This window comes from Cryptomeria japonica, chromosome 3, assembly GCF_030272615.1.
Source record: "Cryptomeria japonica chromosome 3, Sugi_1.0, whole genome shotgun sequence".
Lineage (NCBI taxonomy): Eukaryota > Viridiplantae > Streptophyta > Pinopsida > Cupressales > Cupressaceae > Cryptomeria > Cryptomeria japonica.
Genome location: NC_081407.1, coordinates 619,833,020 through 619,858,139, shown reverse-complemented (window position 1 = coordinate 619,858,139; position 25,120 = coordinate 619,833,020). Strand labels below are relative to the sequence as shown.

The 25,120-nt window shown below is 37.2% G+C and overlaps 1 protein-coding gene across 4 annotated transcripts in view; it reads right to left on the bottom strand.

Annotated features, from left to right (window-relative positions):
- LOC131060119 (uncharacterized) overlaps positions 1 to 25,120 on the bottom strand; it is a 100,477-nt gene that overhangs the window by 39,422 nt on the left and 35,935 nt on the right. For 3 of the 4 annotated variants that reach the window (XM_057993228.2, XM_059218470.1, XM_057993227.2), the window contains exons 2-3: positions 14,697 to 14,836; positions 7,834 to 7,980 (exon numbers count right to left, since the gene is read on the bottom strand). In XM_057993228.2, coding sequence (XP_057849211.1) covers positions 7,834 to 7,980; positions 14,697 to 14,836 — 287 coding nt within the window. Of the gene's footprint in view, positions 1 to 7,105; positions 7,160 to 7,833; positions 7,981 to 14,696; positions 14,837 to 25,120 lie in introns of those variants that run through there. The other variant, XM_059218471.1, reaches the window with a different exon arrangement.

Below are 25,120 nucleotides of genomic sequence, written 5' to 3'. Positions count from 1 at the left end.
GTACTTTTCAATAAATAAACTCTAAAGACATAATAAACCAATCAAATAGAACCACTTTGACCACATATGAAAGTATACATCAATCACATGAATGTTAGCAAAACATTGTCATTGATGTCAAATACAGTTTATATTGTCAGTATCGTTAGCAAAACATTGTCATTGATGTCAAATGCATTTCAGATTATAATGCTTTTTGTTTCCAGATTCTATACGAATGAAGTTGAGATTACCTTTGGATTGGTGTACCTTGCATTGGTTTGTTTTTCAGAGTTTGTAAACACGGATTCTATTTCCAGATTGACTCGCAGCCTTCTCAGAATGAATTAGAGCTTGTAAACACGTGGATGTCTGCGCTGTTTAGATTTTACTGTGTGCACTTGTTCAGATTTTACTGTGAAGTTCGAATCATGCCTATTGTCTATTCTTCTAGACAGAAGCACACAATTTCAGTAATTTGCAGACTAATGGCAACGTATTGGAAGTAAAAGTTTGAATGCTTATGTGATTGTAAGTTGTTTTGAAAGAGTGTATAGTTATACCCGTAAGAGTACCTAACATGCACAGTTATAACTTAAAAGCACACCTAATCATTCTTCAAATACCTAAAAAATGGGTAGTTTGTAATTCGATTATGGGCAGTTAATAGTTAAATATAAATAGCAAATAACTATAACTGTTTTCATAACAGTTGTCAACTGCCCCAGTGAATTTTATCCTATTTATTCATTGCCTTGTTTAATACGTATGAGATGTGTGCATGATGAAAAGAAGAGGTATACATAATCTTGGGTTCTGAAAAAATCACTGTGCACAAAAAAGATACATGTAGTGAGATTAATGCAAAGAGGCTACAGCAAACCTGGAGATGACATAATATCTAGATATTCCAGTCTGCAAAATATTGGTGAAGTTGAATCATACTATTGTTTCTTTTTGATTCAGAATAATTACAATTTCTTTCCATGACAATGACAATTTTATATAGTGCGGATTGACATCTTTTTATGTGCATTAAAGACAGAAGTGATTGAAAGCTGTGTTAAAAAGGGCTTATAGCATTTGTGTGTAGACGGGGTAATTTATGTTAACTCTGAGAACAGAGGCACAGGAGTTTGACAATCAATCATCGATATTCATTTGTTTTCTGAGTTTGACTTGCAGAAAAACAGAATTGTTAGTGGTTATTTTCTGAACATTATCTTGTGCAGATTTGTTTCGAATATACAGTGGCAGAGGCATCTTGACTGTCTTCTGTGTGTAGTATTGCAGAGATTCAGGTTTTTTATCGTCTCTGAATGTGTTTTGCAGTGATATAAAGGTTTTTGACAGTTATTCTAATATACTCATAAATATACAGAGGCATTTATTTCAGTTCGTCAAAGTTATTTACTTGAAAGTTCTATTCTCTGAGACAGAAGTTGAATGTACATACTAAATTTGATAAACTTAGTAATTTCATATGATAATGTTTCAGAGTACACAATCTGTCATAACTTGTAAACTGGGTTTAGAGTTGGTGCTCTAAGAGATCTAAATCGGTACTTGTGTTTCAAGTTGTATTGTTGGTTGAGTTGGTGCTCATAAAGGAGTTTGGTGACTCCTTAGGGTTGGTGCCCTTAAAGGTTGTAAAGAATTTTAATTGTTAAGGCCGAATTAGGACAGTAGATCCTAGCGGCATTTCTCACCGTGGTTTTCCCATATTGGGTTTCCACGTAAAATCTCGTGCTTCGTATTCTTGTTGCATCTTTCTCAATTTTAGTTGTTGCTGTTGATTTTATTGTAGCTGTGGTCGGAATCCACAGGCCTTCATAACAAAAAGGTTGTGATTATATTGTGATTGATAATATAATTATTATATTGTTATTGTGAGATAATATATTATATAATTATTATATTATTATTATTATGAGATGATATAATCATATTATAATTGTGAGAACATTTATTGATAATATAATAATATATTGATATTATATTTAACATTATATTATATTAATATAATTATATTAATTAATAAGAGTGGTGTCCCTTGGTGAAAGGGGCACCTCTTGCATATATATTTTATGAGATATGTGATCTCATTTAAGCGTGTAATAATCAATTGAATAAAAAGGAAGAATATACAATTGCAATATGAAAGAACTTCAACATGGTACCAGAGCAGTGTTCGATTCTGTGCACCATTCCCATCGTATATGAAGACAATCAGAATCATTCCCAAAGGCATCGTGGAAGTCAATATCTTTATTATTTTATCCAGTCAGGATCATTCGTAGTTAAAAGAAAAAGAAAAACAAAATGCCATAGATACACTGTCGGCAGCCTATGGAAATTCGATGCCTAGAGCGTCCGTGTTATTCCAAGGTCATCTGCAGTTTTGGCCTCAAAGAATATCCAGAGGCGTTTTGGGATTCGAGGATTAATGGAGGCGGAAAAGGTGAGGAATGCAGCGAGGGAGAAGCAGATCATGGTGGAGAAGCAGGGCGATGCAGTCCGGGCAATGAAAGCAGCGAAGTTGCCCCAGGAAGATATTGAGAAGGCCGTTAGCGATTTGAAAAATCTTAAGCTCGAGTTGCAAGAGTTGCAGGCCAAACTCTCCGTCGAGGGCAACGCTGCCACTCTCAGCTAAGAGGCCTTCTGTCAGGACGTCAACAATATCAACTAGCCAGGTCATATGGTCGATATGACAAGGGATAATCTTGACATCCTAATCAAAGATAAAACAAAGATTATGGTTGATAGTATATATATTTCTGGCATGACTTAAATCATACTGAAGAAGACAAATTGGTGCAATCGGCGATAATACTATCAAAGGTTGTTGATATGTTTATGTCGAAAAACATAAAGGTGGAAAATTCGTAAGAGAGCAGTGATCAAGAAGAAAGTATGATAGCCGACTAAGCAATATGTTAAGGTTATTAGAACAGTAATGAGCATGCTGTCAATTTGCATCTGCCATCATTAAGTCGATTTGTATTTATTAATGAAAGTGATGAAGTTAAATCAGTAATCAAGTAAAAGCATGATTATAAAAAGATGACGATGTTATACAGTTTAATGACAAAAGCAATTTAATGTTCAGTTCGTAAGTGGTGCAAGTTCTGTTTTGGTGTCCCATCAATCCATAGCTAATGCAGATGAAAAATGGCACCATGTATAAAGTATGCAGCGATCTCAAAAATACTTCAATGATAATGACGAGTCAGTGAATTGCTAAAGGCATGGTGAGGTTATGGTGTCTATTTCAGTAAGCATCGAGTATCATTAAAGTGATTATATTGATCATAAACAATGATCAATAAATAGCAGCGATTAAATTAAGTAATGCGATTTGATAACAAACAAAGACAGTGATCTTCTTTTGTGTGATTTTAGAAAGGTGCAACTGCAGCTTGGTAGGGTGTGATCTTTATGAAACAAAGTTAACAAAAAGATGTGATATCCCTGGATAGATGGATACTTGGTGAGCTTGGGATTCACCAAGAATGATGCAAACCTTTGAGACAAGCTTAGAGATATGGAAAATGAAGCCCTGACTGAGAGGGAGGCTCAGCATCAGTGATCTTTTGTGATTTGATAACGTATTTCTCTTTGAGAGAGACTTGAGGTGTAAGCCCTTATCTCTACCCGCTGATATGGTTCATGGTGGATGTCATGTGTGTGATGCCATGACAACACCACGTGAGAGAGTCCGTGGTAATTTTCTTGTACTTGTGTGTTTACCCTTTGGATGAGCCATGGTGAATATCATTGAGAGGTGACGATCTCACAATGATGAACACTTGTGCATCTTACCATCATTGTGAGGTGACGATCTCACAATAATGGTTGATATCTCGTGAGGTGATATCCATGGATAAGCCATAATGGTGGATATTATGTGAGGAGATATCTATGTATAAACCATAATGGTGGATGTCACGGGAAGTGATATCTATGGATATGCCATAATGGTTGATATCACGATGAGGTGATATCTATTCTTTTACCATCAATGGGTGTAGCCATGGTGATATGTTCATTTGTACTTCACTCATGGGTGTAGCCATGATGAATCCACCCTCTGGGTGTATCCATGGTGGATGTCACTATGTGACTCATATGTAGAATTCCTCCCTAGCTAAGAGGAAGTGTTGAAGATAGTGTCGGGAGGACAAACCAAAAGATGTCAAGTAGGATTCCTTCCTAGCTAAGAGGGAGTGTTGATTTTATTGTAGATGTGGTCGGAATCCACAGGCCTTCATAACACAAAGGTTGTGATTATATTGTGATTTATAAAATAATAATTATATTGATAATATAATTATTATATTATTATTGTGAGATGATATATTATATTTTTATTATATTATTATTATTATGAGATGATATAATTATATTATAATTGTGAGAATATAATTATTGATAATATAATAATATATTGATATTATATTTAACATTATATTATATTAATTAATAAGAGTGGTGTCCCTTGGTGAAAGGGGCACCTCTTACATATATATTTTATGAGATATGTGATCTCATTTAAGTGTGTAATAATCAATTGAATAAAAAGAAAGAATATACGATTGCAATATGAAAGAACTTCAACAGTTGCATTTTTATATCTTTCAGCTTTGAGATTAAAGTTTAAAAGTTGCAAGGAAAGATTAAAGATTTTTACTACTGATTCACCCCCCCCCCATCTCTCAGTAGTTCTTCGTGTTCTACAATGAATAAAGGAAGTCCTTTGTGTGTGTTTAAGATTAGGTTCTTGATAATGATGCAACCATGGTATCTATCTATGTATTAGTTACACCAACATCCGAAGAGTTTGCTTGTACCATATTCTCCTCCTCTACCATGGCTACTACCTTTGTTTCTAGATCTACTTGATCAACTCATCCAAGGTTATCCTCATTGAAGAGAAGATCCTCAATTTCAATGACCCGATATAACTATGAATCAACCTCCTCTAGAGTGGTGAGAGATCAGTCACTATGCAGGATTTGCTTGTGATGGAGGTGAAAGATGTAATGAACATAAACAAGATCATTCAACCTTTGCATCAACAACCTATTGTGCCTCTTGGAGTAAATCTACTCAAACATACCTCAACTGTGCTTGTTGCATCCTATATAGCATTGTATAGTTGGTTAAAGACAAAAATTTCAATCTTCATAATATTTGGGACTTAGCACCAAACATCTCCCACCATCACTACTGATTCACCCCCCCTCTCAGTAGTACTTCTGTGTTCTACAATAAATACAAAAGCAGATTTTAGCTTAAGGAAATAATATTTTTAATTATATCATATCATAAATAGTGTCAAGTGTATACAAAACTCATGGATTATGAAATCCATGGCATCTAAACAAAATATCAAAACTATAAGTATAACTATGGCTTAGACAAGCCTACACCACTCGTTCCAACATCTGTAGCTATAAAGGAAGTCCTTTGTGTGTGTTTAAGAAAATATCAAAACTGTAAGTATAACTATGGCTTAGACAAGCCTACACCACTCGTTCCAACATCTGTAGCTATAAAGGAAGTCCTTTGTGTGTGTTTAAGATAAGGTTCTTGATAATGATGCAACCATGATATCTATCTATGTATTAGTTACACCAACATCCGAAGAGTTTGCTTGTACCATATTCTCCTCCTCTACCATGGCTACTACCTTTGTTTCTAGATCTACTTGATCAACTCATCCAAGGTTATCCTCATTGAAGATAAGATCCTCAATTTCAATGACCCAATATAACTATGAATCAACCTCCTCTAGAGTGGTGAGAGATCAGTCACTATGCAGGATTTGCTTGTGATGGAGGTGAAAGATGTAATGAACATAAACAAGATCATTCAAACTTTGCATCAACAACCTATTGTGCCTCTTGGAGTAAATCTACTCAAACATACCTCAACTGTGCTTGTTGCATCCTATAGCATTGTATAGTTTGTTAAAGACAAAAATTCCAATCTTCATAATATTTGGGACTTAGCACCAAACATCTCCCACCATCACTGCTCAGTGGCTGAGACTTACTAGCAGGGCTCGCTGGATTCCACAGGTCTGACCAAACTCACTGGTGAACCAGTTCTCAGGTCCCCCACCCTTGCCTAGCTTGGTCCATCTCAGGATTCACTGAGTTTCTACAATTCTGGGTGAGTTCTATAATTTGGTTGTACCATATGGGCACAAACACATCGGACTCGTAAATTAATAAACTACAGAATTTTGCAAGAGAAATCAGAACATACAGCAGATGATAGGTGGAAGAAAACCTGATAACTAATATTTGCCTTAGTTAAAATGACAATGAAAAAGAGTACAAAATTTTGAAGGACTAAAAATTATCAAATAAAAGTTCTAACCATTCATTTATTTCACAAATTCAAATGGTACAAAATATACAGCAACACAAGTATATGGTTCATGTAATTACAACTATACCCATAACTTTTCTCAAATGGCTATCCAAAAGATACTGAAATCTTATAATTATTTGTCAGTATTAAAGTCACTCAGAAGAGGCGAAAAAAGGCAAATATCTTCAGTGTGCAGAGAGAGCTCTCATTATCTTGTTCCATATAACTTATATATTTTTGGTATTCCTGGTGCTTTTTACATGTAGTCTGGGTGTAGAAGCAGGTGTTGTTGACGGGAATAATCATTATGTTATGTTGGTATATTATGTTTATGTTGTCGTCGGTAATAATGAGTTACGGCGGTCAGTTAGTTAGCCGACGGGTAGGTAGTTGGAGTCGCGACGGTTGTGTCGTACCCCTTCGGGTATTATATATTGTGTACCTTTTTTTTGAAGTAGGATCATGTTAGTCGTGTCAGATGTAATGTTATAAGCACTTATTGTACATGGACTGTGGAATTAATACAGAGGCTGGTTATTTAATATATTTCCATTATGTTCTGTGCATTTACTTTCTGCATTTAACCGTTTACCCGAGAGGGCAAACAGGTGTAGATTGTGTCCCAAATGTGTTCATAATTTCAGAATTGAAGAATCTACAGAATAAATATTCTGACATCTATACATGTATATTACATCAAAAATTGAAAAATTGAAAATTAGGTAATAGTTCCAACGATTTCTGTGCTCAAGTTTCTGACTCAAGCTTCTAGTCTGTTGCCTGATAGATAGAATATAATCTGTCATTCAGAAGCATTTATAAGGCTACTTCATCTAAGTAATTTATAGAATGTTGAAATTTCCCATTAAAAATCTATGTATCTGTACCCTTAATAATATACTGATGATGTATTAAGATATTTGGTACTGAAGATAATTATTTTTAAATATGTAACACAATTTTTTCTACATTAATAAACAGTTCATACAGCAGAATAGATAATCTGAAAATCTGACAATACATTATAAGACAGATAGCCGTGGCAGTGCTAATTTACTGGAAGATGATAGATATATGAAATATGAGATCATTATAATTCTATAGTAAAAATATATATAATCAATTAATTAACTTACATACTGAATTTAATCATTTATGTACAATTTACTATTTAATCAATTATTCACCACATGGGTTAAAGCACAAATCCAGGATATTAAGCAGTAATATGGACCAGCAAAACATATTGATATTTCTTACTGTGCACAGTGATCATTATAGGTGCCAGGTATTCATCATTTCTTGCAAGGGCATTGAAAGTTTTATCAAATCAAACTTTTGCAGACAGGGAATCTGTTTCCGAACTTAAGCATGAGTAGTAGCAAGAAGAGCTGACACTCTCTCTAGGATCATTAAAACAACAGGCATAAAAGAAACAAAATCTAGCATGAGGACTTCCCAGTGTTTACATACCACATCAGGCCTGATTTGGCAAATCAACCACATAGCATGTATCATCGCTACTAGTGTTGTACCAACGGAAGTTAAATATGACTGGCCAACTTCCCTGCTTCGATAAATTTTCATATATTCTGCACCTTGGAATAACTTGCCTTCTACCTGGATGCCCATTTTAAGATTCAGAATTTAGTTATGGAATGTGAAATCGGTCATGAAGCAATTCTAAAATTACATTGAGTGTGCATTAAAGAAATTTACACGAATGATATAAGCAACAAAATTCATAAATTGTTACAAACATTTTTACTAGATAAATGGGGGTTTTACTGGTCCTGAAAATTTTACTACATAAATACACACATACAACGTGACTAGCTAATACATATCACACACACAATGACTAGTTCCAACATACATCATAAATACACAGTGACTAGCTCCAGTATGTCACATATACACAATGACTAGCTCCAAAATACCTCACATATACACACTGACTAGCTCAGCATACATCATAAATACACAGTGACTAGCTCCAGCAAACATCACAGATACACAATGACTAGCATATACATAGTGAGAAACTAACACATGGCTAACTATCACCTACCCATAGTGCATCCCAGATAGAAAAGAAATGTCGGTGCACTACGCACTACTATCAATCTCAAGCATTGATAAGTTTATCTTTGAGTAGGTGATAGGACTTATCCATTGTGATCACCTCGGATGGAGAAGAGTAGTCTACATATTAGAGGTATACAACCTCTACTTATGCCCTTGTGGGGTCATACTCCATCCGTCCTGCCATAAAAGTTAGCACCTGTACCCAACATAGCACTATAACTAGAAAAGAGATTCCTAATTTGGAATAAGCAGATCACTTGACCAATTTAGGAGTCTATACACAAAGTCCTATAGGTACAGGATTAAATTTCACAAACACAAAAAAATCACTTGGACCCAACACTAGATATCCTTTACTCAAAAGATAAACAAAAACCAACTATAAGGTAGTCAACCCATTCACTTCATTCAGCTCATTTTCAAAAGCACATTATGTATTAAATACAAGTAATCAAGTTTTCTTAACTCTTTCATAACCATCTAATACACATTTTTGCCTCATCTGAAGCCTACTGAAGATGGAAGGCAAACCTGTTGGGAACAACCACAAACCTTGGAGTTATCCCCCTATAAACCCTCCCCCTATGGACTTGAGGTCACAGGGGCTTCCTTCACCCAATGCCTGCCTACATGCCCGCTACCAAATGAGATCAAAGTCACATGTAGTTCTCACCAGGTCTCACAAAGGACTTACACACAACTTCCCATTTTAGTAACCCTATACCAAGTCAATTCTATCCATGTATGTTGAGATCTCCAATTAGACCTCACCAAAATTATTATCCTAATTCAACATGAACATCCCAAAACCTCTTATAGATTCATCTCCTTGACATAGAGGTTAAGTTGAACTCCTAACTCTCTTGCTTCATACAAACCATACTTATCACTAGGCCAAGACAATGTTCCCTAGAGGCAACATAAACATGAAATTACGTTATTGTAGCCATAATCGCCACATCCAAGGTTATAACTTGTTGTAAGGCCATTTCAGGTTTTATTTGGCTACCTCAACAAGAATAAACAACACCCCTCAAGAACAATGTTATAGAATTGTTGTTCCTTTATTGCTCTAATTAAACATGCCTTTAATGCACTGTAAGGCATCATTTACCATGACAATCTACAATCACAACCCATTTGCAAGGGATGTATCAATATTAGAGAGTCAAGTATAGCTTACCTTTGTCTAATTTCTAGCACACAATAGTAAATATTGATATAATAATCTTAAGAACATATGCCCAATTTCCCATGTTTAGTTGACCAACATTATTATCTCTAATAATATCCCAACATGAAAAGTTTACTAGTCACATATAGAGTTTCCCACAAGGGATGAAATACTACATCTATCATTTCCAACACATGATGATATTGTATCATCTTATTTTGAGTCTAATTAGATGGAGGGTTACATATATATTTAGCACAACTTAATTTATACCCAATTCATATCCAATCTTATCAAATAAAAAACAAGTTTCTTTGTTAACCAATAGGTTTTCTTTTATTGATTCTCAACTATTGATAGTGCTTAACTATATGCAAGGAAAGCCAACCCTATTCCCAATTTGGTAAATCTATAGGAAGCACTTTCATTCAAAATTCACATATTAGATTCAATATTGAAATTCTTCTACTCAAGGGATCAATACAGATTTTGTAACCATCAAAAGCCTTTTCACCATTACCAAATATCATACTAGAATTATATAGCATGTTTTATTATTGCATTAAGAAAGGAGGATAAAATGGCATTAAGGAACTTAGTACACCTATTACCAATACAATAGAATTTTCCCAAATTGTCCATAATTATATTCATTTTGATATCTTCTCAATATAACTCTACATCTAATATTTCCAATATTACAAGTATCTAAAACCTCATAGATCTTGCAACATAGGTGTATCTTTCCCTTAGCCATGATTCTTAAACAAACATACCATCATCCAACACAATGATAGTACCCCTCCCTTAGCTCTGTGATGGTTCCCCTATTGGGGTTATTGTACTTAAGAGGTCAATAAACACAATGTAGTCATAATATCAATATGATGCAATAGTAATGCAAAAGCCTCAATAAGGATCCTAGTGGTGTCCTACTTCAATATGGTTCAATGATATTGTGTATCCTGATAATATATGACATCATCCTAACAAAGCAACATAAAATTATTTTGAACCTTGAAAGACGTGTCAATGTTTACCAACTTGTGTTAAACATGATCAATATTCGAGTCACAATCTCAAGACAATTGGCAACAGTCAACACTATGCTCATCATATCTTCATATAAAGATATATGACCAATAGTATTAGTGTTGATAAAATTCTGAACATTTTGGTTTCAATTTTCCTTATTGTGTAACCCATTGTTCTTGTAATAGCTTGATTCACGAACTAGATAATTTTTGCACTTGACACATAACTAAATGCTTCTTACACTGTAGATACCAATCATATCATAACATATTCTTTGAAATAATTACCAAATATAGGGAATTCATGTTTGAAACTCATCCACTAATCTTATGCTTGGACTTATTAAACAAAATGTTGTCTTATCCACACAATATTAGCTACAAGGAAAATTAATCACAATTTGAAATCATTCTAGAAAGGAATTGCGCATAACCTTTTTATTGATTTATGTGCATAAGTTTTGTTAAGGCTATGTTGATACAAGGTGGCCTTTACCATTACATCTAACACAAATTTGTTTTCAATTATACCTTGACGAGCATCCATGTCCTCTTTCCAATCTCCCCTTTAAGCGTAAGTAAGCAGGAAGACTTCTAATTTTAATTGAAAGTTTATAAATTCTTTCCAACATAACCATTTTGAACATCAGTTACTATTAAACCATTTCCTAAAGCCACATTAGGTTGGCCATTTTGTTAAACAACTTGTGCCTTGTCTAGGCTTCTAATTTTGTATCCATGTTTACCATACAAGTGTAGAGAGAGAGACACCTATTTCACTACTTCAAATCCTTTAATATTTGTCTGCTTCCAATGGCTAAAAATTGAATTGTTGCTAAGTTGCCGATTCAGGTGCGGGATACAAAATTGGGTATGCAGGTACGTAAAAATTTTCCCTTGGGTATGGGTTTGGGTATACATATATACATGTGCGCGTGGGCGTGGCGTGCGTGTGTACATATATATATATATATATATGTTCAAACTTCAAAATTATAAAATATAACTATACGCATTCAATTGGTCTATGTAAGCATCCATACAATCACTCTGCCTATTTTATCATTACACAATCCATACATACAATCCATAAAATTGCTTGGGAATGCCCTGGTTCACCCAAGCCAAACCCTGGAAAAACCCAGGGCCAAACTAGAACCATACTCGGCCCCGATTCCAACCTCCTAATGACAAATCTGGTAATGTAGAATTTTTGGGAAGAGATGAGATTTTATATCTTTAGTATCACCTAATATTATGCCTTGCCATTTTTTATTTTTGTTAAACTCTCACTACACATCAGCTTGTAATGACAAATACTCCTGTTGGCAGAAGTCTAATATGCTACAAATATATTTCATCCAAAGAATAACAACATACATTTAACTGTAATATCAATCATTAGAATACATTAAGTTGTAATACTAGTCATCTACATTGATGGATACCTGACTCATGAGGCTTCATTTGTTGGCAAGCTCATTGCAACAGTTCTCATGCCCGTGCATCTCTTACCTCTTCCTCGCTGTTTTTTTCCTTTCTTCTTCTCTGCTAATGGGTCAAGACGCATTATCAATCGCTTATGGAGCTTGCAACCATTCACGACTTTCTTCTTTACATGACTGCACGCCTTCATCTTCTCTCACAAAATTCCTCTATCGCTTTTGCTATGATGGAGGTCTATACTCTATACCCAATTCCAAAACTCCCATTCTAATATATGCAAGGAAGGTGTAGACAACAGTTGCGGAATTTGACCTTACACCTGCCAATTGCATTTGCTTCAAAGTTTCTAACACCATTTCAACAAATTTGTTTTGTGCATAATAGCCTATGACTAGCGCAGTCCACGAGACTGCATCTCTTTAAAGGACTTTACCCTACTATAAACATGCTCATACTACCCTATTCAACACTCAGGTGTCATCCAGCAGCTATGCCAATCTATAGATAGCCCTCCTCCATCTCCTCCAATCCCGTTTGACCCCCTTTCTGCTCTCAATCCCGAGTTTGTCAATGCCCTTATATTGACCAAATCATGTTTTCAAGGAGGTCACTACTCATCTTTCTTGCCCTACGTGCCATAATTCTCTCATTCTCTCTGTTCTTTCTTGCCTTTAAGCTGCCCCAATATCGCCTCAAACCCTATCACTCAAAACTTCCCTTCTCTCTCGGTCACAGACCCCTTTCTGCTTTAAGGCCTATCGAAGCTCTCATTTTCAATGTAGGCGAGGAGAATGCTAGCAACAGTTGTTGAATATGAATTTACACTTAACTGCCTTTTCTAAAAGTTTCTGAAGCCTTTTAATGGATTATGCATGCCCATGTCATTCTCCTATCACCAGTCCTCTATTTAGTGGCATTTACTACCCATGTCTTCCCCTTACCTCACTGACTACTATTCTGCAAACATTTATGAATGTCAATACCTTCGCAATTAATTTGTCTCCTCGGTGCTCTTCTTTCTTACCTCTAAAATGTGTGTCATTATTTTATTTTATTCCTAGCCTTTAGTTGTGGGGGATGTGACAGTTTCCTCAACAAAATTTTTGTACCCAATAGCTGTTTACATCACTAGTCTTTTTTGTAGAATTGAGTTGATAGAACTCTGAAGTCCTAAGTAAAACTCGTCTGCTCTGTAAATTTCACAAGCTCAGCGAGGTTCCAAATTTACCACCCTCTATTGTAATTAAATAAAGTATATCTTATATCAATATTAATTTTCCTTTATCAAAAAAGAAATGTGAAAGTCATAAAGGGGCATTCAGAATTCCGTCCTCTAAGCCTGATAAAATCTCCTGAAGTATGTTCTGGGGACATCACTACTGATGGCTTTTGAAGCTGTAAAGTGAAGGAAACCAATCATTTGGCATTGTTCTGATTGAAGCCTATCAGGAGATTTCTTCAAAATGCTTTGGATATTTCCTGTGCAGTAACTGTATTCTATGTTTCGCTAAAAATGTATCCAAAGAGAGGCATTCAATTCACTAAAAAGCTTAAACCAGGGCAGACCAGCAACACTGATTTTTATCTGAGATTAAATGGGGCACGAAGGTGAACAAGAACTATAAGGTTAGTCTGAGGGCAGAATGGTGAAGGAAGGCCTCAAACTGTTTAAGCAATGCATCTCATTGAAAATTTTGCTGGTACTTTCACCTTCCATAGAAATATGCTGAGCAACAGGAGAAATGCATCAGGAAGCATGAAGACACCGCCAAGCCATCAGAGAATAAGGGGCAGCAGTTAAAGGAGATGCACCAAGGCCAGATTGAGTTGTTCACCTGTACGATAAAAACTTTGATTTCCATTTTCTTCATTTCTAAATTTTAAATTTCTTGGGAAGAGTTAATATTTGACATGTAATTAACCCATTGTTTAAAAGTTGCTACTGCTAGTATGGAAGAATGCCTCTTACACTAAACTGTAAAATCACTCTGATGCTTGAATGTAACAGATAAAAGAATGAGCCAAACCAGCCTTTTGACTTTAAGAAAACATTTTACTCTAACTGTAGTGAAGTATATCAATGTTATGAAGCATATGATAGATGCTAGAAAACAATGCCTCCCCATACAGACCTATATTTGGCTTAACACAACATGAGAGATGAGAAACATCTCACAATACCTTGAACCCTAAAAAAGTACAAAACTTGCCCATAGCCATATTCATGGTGTTGTAGGAGTACATCATATGAAGCTTTAATGTTCCATGAGCTTTGCTTGATACAACTATACTTGAGAACTTATATACCACCAAATTCTCCTTTGGAAGAGGGGTGTGGAGAAATTGAGGAATGTAATGAGGGACAATTACAAGTATCTCCAAAATAACAGGAATATTTATATACGAAAATAGTATGGAGACGGGACAGGGAAAGGGTTCCCGTGGAACAGAACTAACAACACAAGACTACAAAGGATAAGACGGCCTGCACTGATTGATCTACTGTCTGGGCTCTGGACTCTACACACTCCCTGTAAAGACAAAGACTCCTGCATAAAACAATCTGAGTTTCTGAATAAAGCAAGGCAATGTACCTGCTCTGGTCGTGATTCTTCGGCTGTCCTAGCTCTTTCAAGGCTCATATTATCAGTTGCAGCAGCAACATACCATCTGGGATAAAATCTTTCCTTCTTAAGAACGGCTACAAGGTTAAGCATCTCTGCTGTATGACCACCTACAGTAAAAGAAGCAAGACTGACATTAGCTGTCAATCACTCCAAGAAGGAAAAATGCCCATAAAATGAAATTGCACATTAAAGGTGCCAGAATCCACAAGCAAGCACAAAGGAAATATTTACTTACAATGGAAAAATTGTTGAACAAAAATGTAAAAATTTAAATGCAATTATAGATGATAAATACCTAAGAATCAAACAAGTGAACATGAAATCGCCTTTGATTTAATGATTTAAATTTATAACAACCCATTATCCATTCTTGAAAGTTAAGTACAAATAAGAATGCAATAGGGTTGGCTCGTTAATGGGCAGTATGGGGTTGATCCTCCTCAAAGCTCAAAGGAAAATGTGGCTTGGACGAAGCCAGAAGAAGGATGCATTAAGATTAACTTTAATGGGGCCTCAAAAGGAAACCCGAAGCCCTCGGGTGTAGGTTGTATTACGAGAAATGACAATGGGGTTGTATTGGAAATGGCAGCGCAAAACTTGGATGACGGGACCAAAAATGAATTGGAGGCTCAAGCAATGCTCCTTGCAACCATTTTGACGGGTAGATTGTTGGTCTCTAAACTTCATCTAGAAGGAAATTTGAAGATTGCGGTTGATGCTATTACGAAGGGGGAAGCTTAGAGTTGGAAGCTCAAAAAATTCATCAACATTATTGTTCAAAAACTTAATACTTTCCAAGATTTCAAAGTCTCACATGCACAAAGAGAAGGAAATTGTGAGGCGGACTTTCTTTCTAACTGGGGGTGCACTTTGAATGAACAAGGAGTGAGATGGTGGGAAGTGTTGACGTGTATTTTGTACACAATCATACACAGAATAAAATACCAATAGGCATCTTATCCTCTCTTGAGAAAATAGTCTCTAACTGCTGAAGATTTGCATAAAGGATCAGTTAGGAAGACTCCAAGGTTCTGTTAGTAGGGTCTCTACGTGTGGACAAGCTTCCAGCGGTATGATGTGATTTGTTGTTTCCTTCAAGGGGTCTTACGCATTCCGAAAGTTCAAGATTTGCTAAACTAAGAAACTATTCAAAAATAACAAAAGAGTAGGGTTTGAAAGAGGTCTAATCTAGCCTAACCTTAAGAATGACTTCGTATGGACAAGACTTGGCAAGATTCAACCAACTTCAATTTTGCCATAAGATAACAACTCAATTGAAATTGATACGATTTTCTAAGGTAACAAAATGATATTCAATGCATCAAAGATCAAAGACACTACCACGAAGGTACATATCCAAGATACAATAATGATTGAAGGTTAAGGGACTCAAAGTATTCTCCAGTCGACCACGCAAGGCGTTCCTACAATCAGCAAGAAGCTAGTGGTTTGGATTACGAATCCTACCAAAGATCAAGTCTCACACAATGTCCTTCAAACTAACACACTACCTTGATTGAGCATGATTCAAGTAGATTAAACAACCATGAAGATAACCAAGAAAGTTGCAACAAAACACCATAACTTCAATATTTTATTGATTTCCAAGTCATCATGTACAACAATTGCTTGAATTCCTCTCTTCAAAACTCAATCTTGCTACAAAATAAAATTGCTTCTAATTTCTAATCTCTTAGCTATCTCTCTTCTCTATTACATCAACTATTGACTATTAACTATTACCAAATGAAATGAAAAATGGGGGTATAAATAGCATCCCCAATTACAATGAAAGGTCTAGATCGAAAGTAGATCAACGGTCAAGATCATGACACCTAAACCCTAATTAGGGTTTGTTACAAATGGCCTCCTTTTTACTGAACAATATTAAATACATAGCCAAATATTAAATTTGGCACAAAAACCTAGGAGACATAAACCAATGACAAATAAGATGCCATGTCATCTATAACAACCTTTCATCTAGAACCTTATTCCCTTTCCAATGTTCTTTTTTGGCATATGCAATGAATCTTGTCACGATTCCTTCGATTTCTGCAATTGGAATCTCGGGAAGATTCTTCATACTCTCTTCCAAGTGGATGACCTGATCGAATGCATCTAGAAGAGCTGCGTCCCAAGTAGATTCAAGTTCCTTTGTTCTTTCAATCAGGAGCATGGTGGCAAACATTTGATCATATTGCTCATCTGTAACATTTGCGTCCTTGCAAAAGATGACCTTGATTCTATCCTCTAATTCCTGCATATCCACATCTGTCTCGACCTCGATCCTTCTGCCAAGAATGGTACGAAGTACCTCAAATACTCTGTCCTGGATCGGATTGATCACCTCCTCAACTTGGCCACATCTAACACTGATGTCCTCGAAGAAAACACTCTTCATATGGAGTAAGGTTGACCACTGAAACAAACTGTGAGATTCTCCATCCAAGATCTTCTCTTGCGCTAAAACTTTCCTTGATGTGTGTCTAATTACCTTCAAGACAGGAATGATGACATCTTTGGTATGGGCAAATGCAGCTACTGTTATCATCAAATTGTGGATTATCTCAAGAACTTGGATAGCTTGATGAATAATCTTCATCATCCTTGTTACAAACTCTATGGCCACTGTATGAGATCTATCCATCCAATTACTTGTACGTTGGACCATGTTCCTGAATCTCTCTGCCTCACTGATTGATTGAAGTGGAAGTGCTTGCACTGGTGATCTAGCTGGATCCTGACGTCCCAAAGGTTCATTGATGTGACTGAAATAAGTCCTCCATGCACCGACCTCTCTCTCAAGCTTTCTGTTCTTCTCCATTTCTTCTCTAAGCTTGTCTTTCAATGCCTCAAATGAATCGGTGGCATCATCTAAAGTCTGCTCTGTTGTAGATGGTCCTAGCTCAAATGTCTGTATATCATATTCCTCTGCTAGGATCTCACCTTCATATTTGTCTACTGCCGGTGTAGCTATCTGCAATTTCCTGGATCCAGTCTCATCTCGAATCATCTTGGACATCTTGGTAGCCTTTCTCTTCTCTGTCACTTCCTGGGAATGTCCAACAAGGCTCTCTAAATCAATTGCACTGTCCTCGTCCTCTACTACGATCACCTTGGTTAATCTTTCCTTCAACCAATCTGGGATAATCGATCTTGTCTCTTGAACTTGAATCTCTTTGTGCACTATTTCTTCTTGTCTGGGAGGAGATGATATTTCATTGTCTTCTTTATCTTCATCTAACTCATAGTCTTGGAGAGATCCATCTGGTGACCCTTGTTGTGCTTGTCCTTCCTCCTGCCTATCATTCTGTACCATAGACTCCATGGATTCTTCCACTTGAATGGTTCTCTTCTCAGGTCTAGAAGAAGTACCGGATGATCTATCTCTGTTAGCCTCTTGTTTCTTCTTGGAAGATTCTCTCTTTCCAGGTCTCTCTTTCCTCTTCGAACCTCTTGGATGGATATTGCCCTCACTGGCACATCGAAGGTTTCCTTCACCTGAATTTCTAGGATTAGGATTGCCTTCACTCACACTAGCTCCACCTTCGGCCGGTTTCTCTTCCAAAGTGAAAGTCATAGCTATGCCTTGTTCTCTCAACATCTGATGTTGTATGTCAACCCATCTGCGAGTACAAGACAAGACTGGTGCCATCAAAGTAGCTAAATCCACGACCTCGGGCTCATTCCAATCTAACCTTATTGTTTTGCTTTCTCGATCATAGGAAGACTGGATATGTCTGCCACTGTCCTGAGCTTGGTCGGCCACTCTGTAAATCCTGCATTTCCTGATGAAATCCAAAGGCAATCTAGAATGCATTTTCCGTTTCACTTCAAGATCATCTAAGAGATTCATCATAAAATCTTCTATTTGGTACTCATGCCTAAACCTTCTGCCGACTGTCTCCTCTAAATGTCCATGTGGATCAAAGCTTTCTCTCAAAGCAAAAGATGGAAAAGAATACAAGGCTAACTCCTTCTCTGCGTCATCCATGGCTAAAGCATTAGGACATACCTCAACTGAATTACCCAAAATGATAGGTACTGGAACTCCATTCTGATGTCTGTGTCTGAATGCCTTCACATATGCTGCCAACTGTCTTGTTACTTCAAGTAACACAATTCTATCTGTCGGATATCTCGGCAACATGTATGGAGGTAAAGGACATCCATGCACTCTAATATAAGTGAACTTGGGAAACTGAATGAACCAAGCACCGTACCTCTTTATGAATTCCTGGGCATCCTGAGATAACCTGTTGTGAATTCCACCTTGCAACGTCCTTGTGATGTTCATCGTGAAAGTATCATTAACCAACTTATAGTTGCTCCCTGGCGGATGATGCAAGTAGGCATAGGAATCACAAGCTCTGACCTCGCTGGGTCCTCTTCCAATCACTCCTCTGTGAGGTAGTCCTGCGTACTCAACACTCCTAATCAGGGCATAAATGACATATGAACTCATGTGGAAGGACTTAGTAGCCTTGAGTCTCCTCAACTGTATGTCCAAGCAATGGCTAATCATCCTAGCCCAATGTATCGTACCTTTTCCCTGAACGATCACCTGGATGAAGTAAAACATCCACTTCTCAAAATAGAAGGCATGAGGGGCTCCTGTAACTCGATTGAGCATGGTAATCAAATCTCTGTACTCCTCTTGGAAATCAATCCTGTGCGGTGTGTTCGGGACCTTGCTCAGACGGGGACGGCTCTTAAGTAGCCAGTTCTTATTGATAATGCTTAGACAAGCATCTGGATCATCTTCGTACATTGATCTGGCTCCTTCTATGTTCTTGTATATCATGTCCCTGTGCTCTGGAAGATGGAAAGCTTCACTTATAGCTTCCTCTGAAAGGTACGCCAAAGTGTTTCCCTCTTTGGACACGATCGTTCTGGACTGTGGATCATAATGACGAGCACACTCGATCATCAACTCATGGCACTGAATAGCTGGAGGAAAGTCGGCCGCCTTAATGATACCACTCTCGATTCTTCTCCGGGCGACAGGTGATGGCTTGCCAATGTAAGGGACCTCTCGAAACTTCTTCGTGCTAAAGTTGCCTAAATTTGTATCTCCAATGTTGCTCCACTTCGACACGATCTTGGTCTCCACTTCTTCGGTCTTCTGATCTTCTTTCATGAGAGCTGAACGACTGGTGGATGCTCCCGCCTTCGGGGTTGCCATACCTACACAACATTTCATAATGAAAAGCTAGATTTTGCAATAAATAACATAGATTAGAGAATAAATTTTAGGAAACTTCATGATAAGTCTTTGAGTTATCATTTCCTAAAATAAAACGATTGAGCTAGGAATTCAAAATTCAAAAAATTCAAAATTCAAAATTTAAAATATGACGATCAACAAATAAAACAATAAAACCAAATCGCCATACCTCAAATCGAGAGCTAACTCTAGAATGCAAAAGAATAAAATCGCCTAGGCGAAATTGACGTTAGATCTCTCTTCAATGTGATCTTCAAATAAATGTCCTTATCAATATCGCCACCTTTGATATGTCCCTGATGTGGTCTTCAAAGCAACGTTCCTCTTGTCAATTTCACCACCTTTCAAGTCTTTGACGTGATCTCCAAGTTCGCTCAAATGTAAACTTCAAGTTCGTAGCGCCTTGGATTGATGTTAATGCCTTGGTTAATACTTCGCACCACCTTGAATATAATTCGCACTTGAACACAATTTCGCACTTCTCCCTTTGTCTTCCAAATCGCATGTGAAATGGCAAAAAAAATGATAATGTGAAAATGAAGATTTTCACCCTCCTTTTATAGCGCTTACCTCTCACCTCCATATAGGCCGACTTGGTAATTAATAAGGCAATTTAAACGATTTTTAAATAAATAACAAGGCCGACTCTCACAAACCAAGCGCTCCTTTTGAATTTTATTTAATTAATAAATAATTAATTAAATGCCTTTATTATTTAAATAAATAAATTTCGATTTTTATAAAGGCAAAATAATTAATAAATATTAAGCGCAAATTTTAAATGCCATTTTTAATTAAATTTTCAATCTATCGATTTTAGCATTTAAAATAAATTTAAAGAAATGTGTTTGAGCGCCAAATTTTGAAAATGGAAGATACGTACCTCATCGCCCTGGTCCCTTGGAGAGGGACAGGAGCGATCCATCAATTTTGTCATGATTCTTGCAATTTCGACGTCCAAAGTCTCTATCCTTACGTTCAAATCAGTATTTTGTTGGGTCTTTCGAACTTGAGTGTCTTGCATGTGTGAATAAATGTCCTTAAGATGTGATATCGCCCTGGTCCCTTGGAGAGGGACAGGAGCGATCCTTATCTTCTATTTTGAAATTCCTCGTTTTTGGTTCTAACTCCTCGTTCATTGCCTTCCAAATGGCGTTTTAGACCCTTTGTAACTTGTTTTGTTATGATCTTCGAAGGAACATGAATGCTTTGGCAAATATCGCCCTGGTCCCTTGGAGAGGGACAGGGGCGATCCTCATAATTTCTCTTTAATCTTTGTGACTTCGAACTTCAATCTTTGTTATGATGGACAAACAATGCTATTCTTTCGCTCCCCTTTCGTTCCACTTGAATTCTACAAGGCGTTTAGACGTTGGAAGGATCATCGCCCTTGTCCCTTGGAGAGGGACAGGAGCGATCTTGAAGCTCTAGTCCAAATGCATCACCTTTCAACCTTGGTTCTTCGTTCATTGCCTCTTAAAGGACGTTCTTGATCTAGCATGAACTTGCCTTGACATGATTTTGACGAAACATGAGTCTTTTAATAAAAATCGCCTTGCTCCTTGTCCAAAGGACAGGAGCGATATGAGTTCCTTGCACAAATTGGTAACACTTTGACGTTCAAAACTCTTGCATATCATCTTCAAAAGACACCTTATACCTTGTGTGATCCCGAAAAACCTTGACTTGGCATGAATTTGAAGGAAAATGAAGGATCCCATACAAATCGCCCTGGTCCCTTGGAGAGGGACAAGAGCGATATAGCTTCTGTGTTCAATTTGAGGATCTTTTAACGTTTAAAGTCCTTGTATATCACCTTCTAATCATGCCTTGGACCTCATACGACCTTGCAAAACCTTGACCTTACGTGATTTTTGAGGGATTCGGCCAATATAATAAACATCGCTCTGGTCCCTTCCTGAGGGACAGGAGCGAACTTCAAGTCTTGATGTAATTCGTTCAATGTTGACGACCCTTGATGCTTTGTGCTTGATGGAGATGTCTTAAAATGTCCTCACCACCTTGTTCTTCGCCTTGGAGTGTCCTGAACTTGGAGGAACGGTAATATAACCATTATATCGCCCTGGTCCCTTGGAGAGGGACAGGAGCGATCTTGCTCTTGTAGGCTCCACATCACATTGCTAACCTCTAAAATTATCTTCAACGGATTCGTAACATTCCATTCCATTCATCCATGCCTTGGGTTTGATTGTAACTTAGCAAGAAATTTGTCTTAGACAAAAATCGCTCTGGTCCCTTGGAGAGGGACAGGAGCGAACTTAGGCATTTAGGTCTTTTGTTGACATTTGGTAATCTTCAATTTATCTTCAATGAGTTCATTTCACCCTGTTTCTTGCCTTCAAACTTATAACTTGCTTGATTTTCGTCCAGAACATGCCCTATGAAGAATATCGCTCTGGTCCCTGGGAGAGGGACGGGAGCTACAATGTACTTCGCCCTGGTCCCTTCCTGAGGGACAGGAGCGATTTTGGCATTCTGGACCACTCTCCTTCATGTCGGCACTTCAAGTTATATTCATTTGATAAAACATATCTCCTTGGACCTCTTCAAATCGTCAAATCATTAAAATCTTACAAGGACAAAGCAATATTTGATTTGTAGCTCCGGTCCTTCACTGAGGGACAGGAGCGATTTTGACTCCTGGAGGCACTTCCCTGTTCGTAAACTTCTTCAATTTATATTCAACGGAAAGATCACGCCCTTCCTCATCACTTGCAATTCGAAATTCACTTTGACTCTGCAGGGACAATAAGATATTTGAAAACGAGCTCCGGTCCTTCACTGAGGGACAGGAGCGATTTTGCTCCTACAGGCCAAAATATCATGATTTTACAAGTTTAATCAATTCACAAGGCGAAAACAAATCATTCCCAACGCCCGGGATCAAAAATCAAAAAAGTCAAAATTTGGTCAAAATCAGTCAATTGGACAAAAATTCACATTTCACCTTCAACACTTAGACAAATTTAAGCTCTGCACTCAAAATTCCAATTGAAAATAGACCACTTTGGCGAAATCATTGCATTCAAAATTTGCATTCTTACAAAAGAAGCTCAAAAGCTCTCAAAATTGACTGGATTCTGGCCTAAAAAAGACGGCAATTAAAACCCTAAGGCTTGACCCTAAATCCAGACAATTGACTGACTAACAAAACCCTAAAAAAACGAAGCGAAAGGCGAGCAAAAAGAGGGGGTCCCCATTTCAAATGGGGCGATGTGTGAAATGGTCACAACAGGAAGGCATACGTGGAGGCCAGCGGATTGAAGAGGTGGTTGAGGGTGGCTGTACAGTATGAGTTGGCAGGTTTTTAATAAAAGGCATGTCGAAATGTGAAATGATGTTTGTTGGCAGGGCTGTCTTGTCAAACAGGGAGTAATGATGAATGGAAAGAGCAAGTATGCTGCCAAAGCTAAGGATGTTGCATTTTTGTGCAAACCTCAACCAGCATTGATGATTAAAGTGTGTGAAAAATTAAGGCAACGTGGGGTAGTTGGCACAGCTCTCTTGGCAGTTTGAAGAGGGCAGGATTTTAAGTGTCCTGCGCTGTATTTCGACAAAATCTAAAAGTGTTTGAGCACATTGGTGAAAGGATCTTGGGCCGTGGCTGGTTGTAATGGAGGCAAATTTTACACTCACCACAACCAAACAGCCATTGGCTTTTTTAGGAGCCATCTCTGAAGAAAGACTGCGTAACGTCTTTAAAATAGAGGATCCGAAGCTTATGCAAATGGTTGACGTTCTTTTGGGGAAGGAATACATGGAATCAGAGTTCCGATATAGAACCAACATAGACTTGGCCTCAATGCTTCTCACTTGGGGGTTGGAGCTGGGGACGAAGGAGGATGTCAAGTGGGAAATTAGAGAATGTGTAAAGGAGAAATGGAAATTCAAGTTGGAGACTTTCATGACCATTGCCAGGCCAGGGGAAGGATTTGTGTCTACGAGTGGCAAATGGCTCCACTCTGCAGATTTCATGCCGCCATTGAGACCTTTCTTGAGTTGGGGGGTGGATATGGACCAAGAGGCACGTAGGGAGGAGGCACAGGTTATATCAAGGACTATTTAAGATACAAAGAGCAGATGAAGGAGGTGCTGGGACCAGAGGAATCAAAAAAGGCTTAGAAAAAGAGCATGTTCAAGAAGGAGGACTTCTGGCTTAGCTGTAAGAAGCCAATGATTTGATTTTGTAGGATAGTTCATTATCCTTCCTTTTATACTATTAGGCTTAAGTTTTGGTAGGATGGCTGTGTTTAGTTTTCAATGGTAGTAGATGCAGGCCTTGGTTTAAGCGAATGTTTCCTTTGGCCAGTCTTTTTGTTAGGGTGGCTTAAATCTGCAAGTCTGGTTTGTTTCATGGCGGTTGATGTGTCTGAAATTGTTAAACAATTGTATCTTTTATTATAGTTAAATATAAATATATATAAAATTTACCGATTAAAAAAAAAGAATGCAATAGGGTTAAAGCATATTTGAGAAGACTAGTTCATCATAGGATTATTTTGACTCAATGTTTTGCTGGTACCAACACATAGGGGGACAATATGGAGTGCTAGGGCACACTTATAGTCCGTAAAGCAATTAAATTATTACTAAATATTACCACAATGACAAGTGAAGTTTTTAGAGGCCCTGATTACTAAATCACAAAAACAAGGTTTCCTAAAAATAGCTTAAACCAAGAGGATTTACAAGGTCCTGATTTACAAGGTCTGTAATCAAGAGGATTTTATGAAAAAAATTGAAAGGGAAAGTTGAGGAACTCTAGTAATTACTAATTTTTAGTTATTTGCGCATTTAAGCTTTTCTTTGAAACTGTGGTAAATGCTCGCCACGATAAAATTATCAACATTATTATAAATACACTTCAATTTGAGTTGTATTTCTTCCAGATAATTTTGTCATTGTAATTTTTCAGATTTTCTTAATATTCAAAACTTTTTGGCTAAATACAAAATTTGTTTTACCCCTACCCATTTGTACTGCCCAATGAACTACCTTAAACTTATGTCTATTAGTTTTTCAAGGGATAAATAAAGTTGACTTCTGGTTAAGGCCTCAAGAAGAAGGCATATGCTATGTGGTGAAATTGAGCTTGTGTGTGCCTATAAGAGGAATGATATATACCAATGCGCCTCATTTC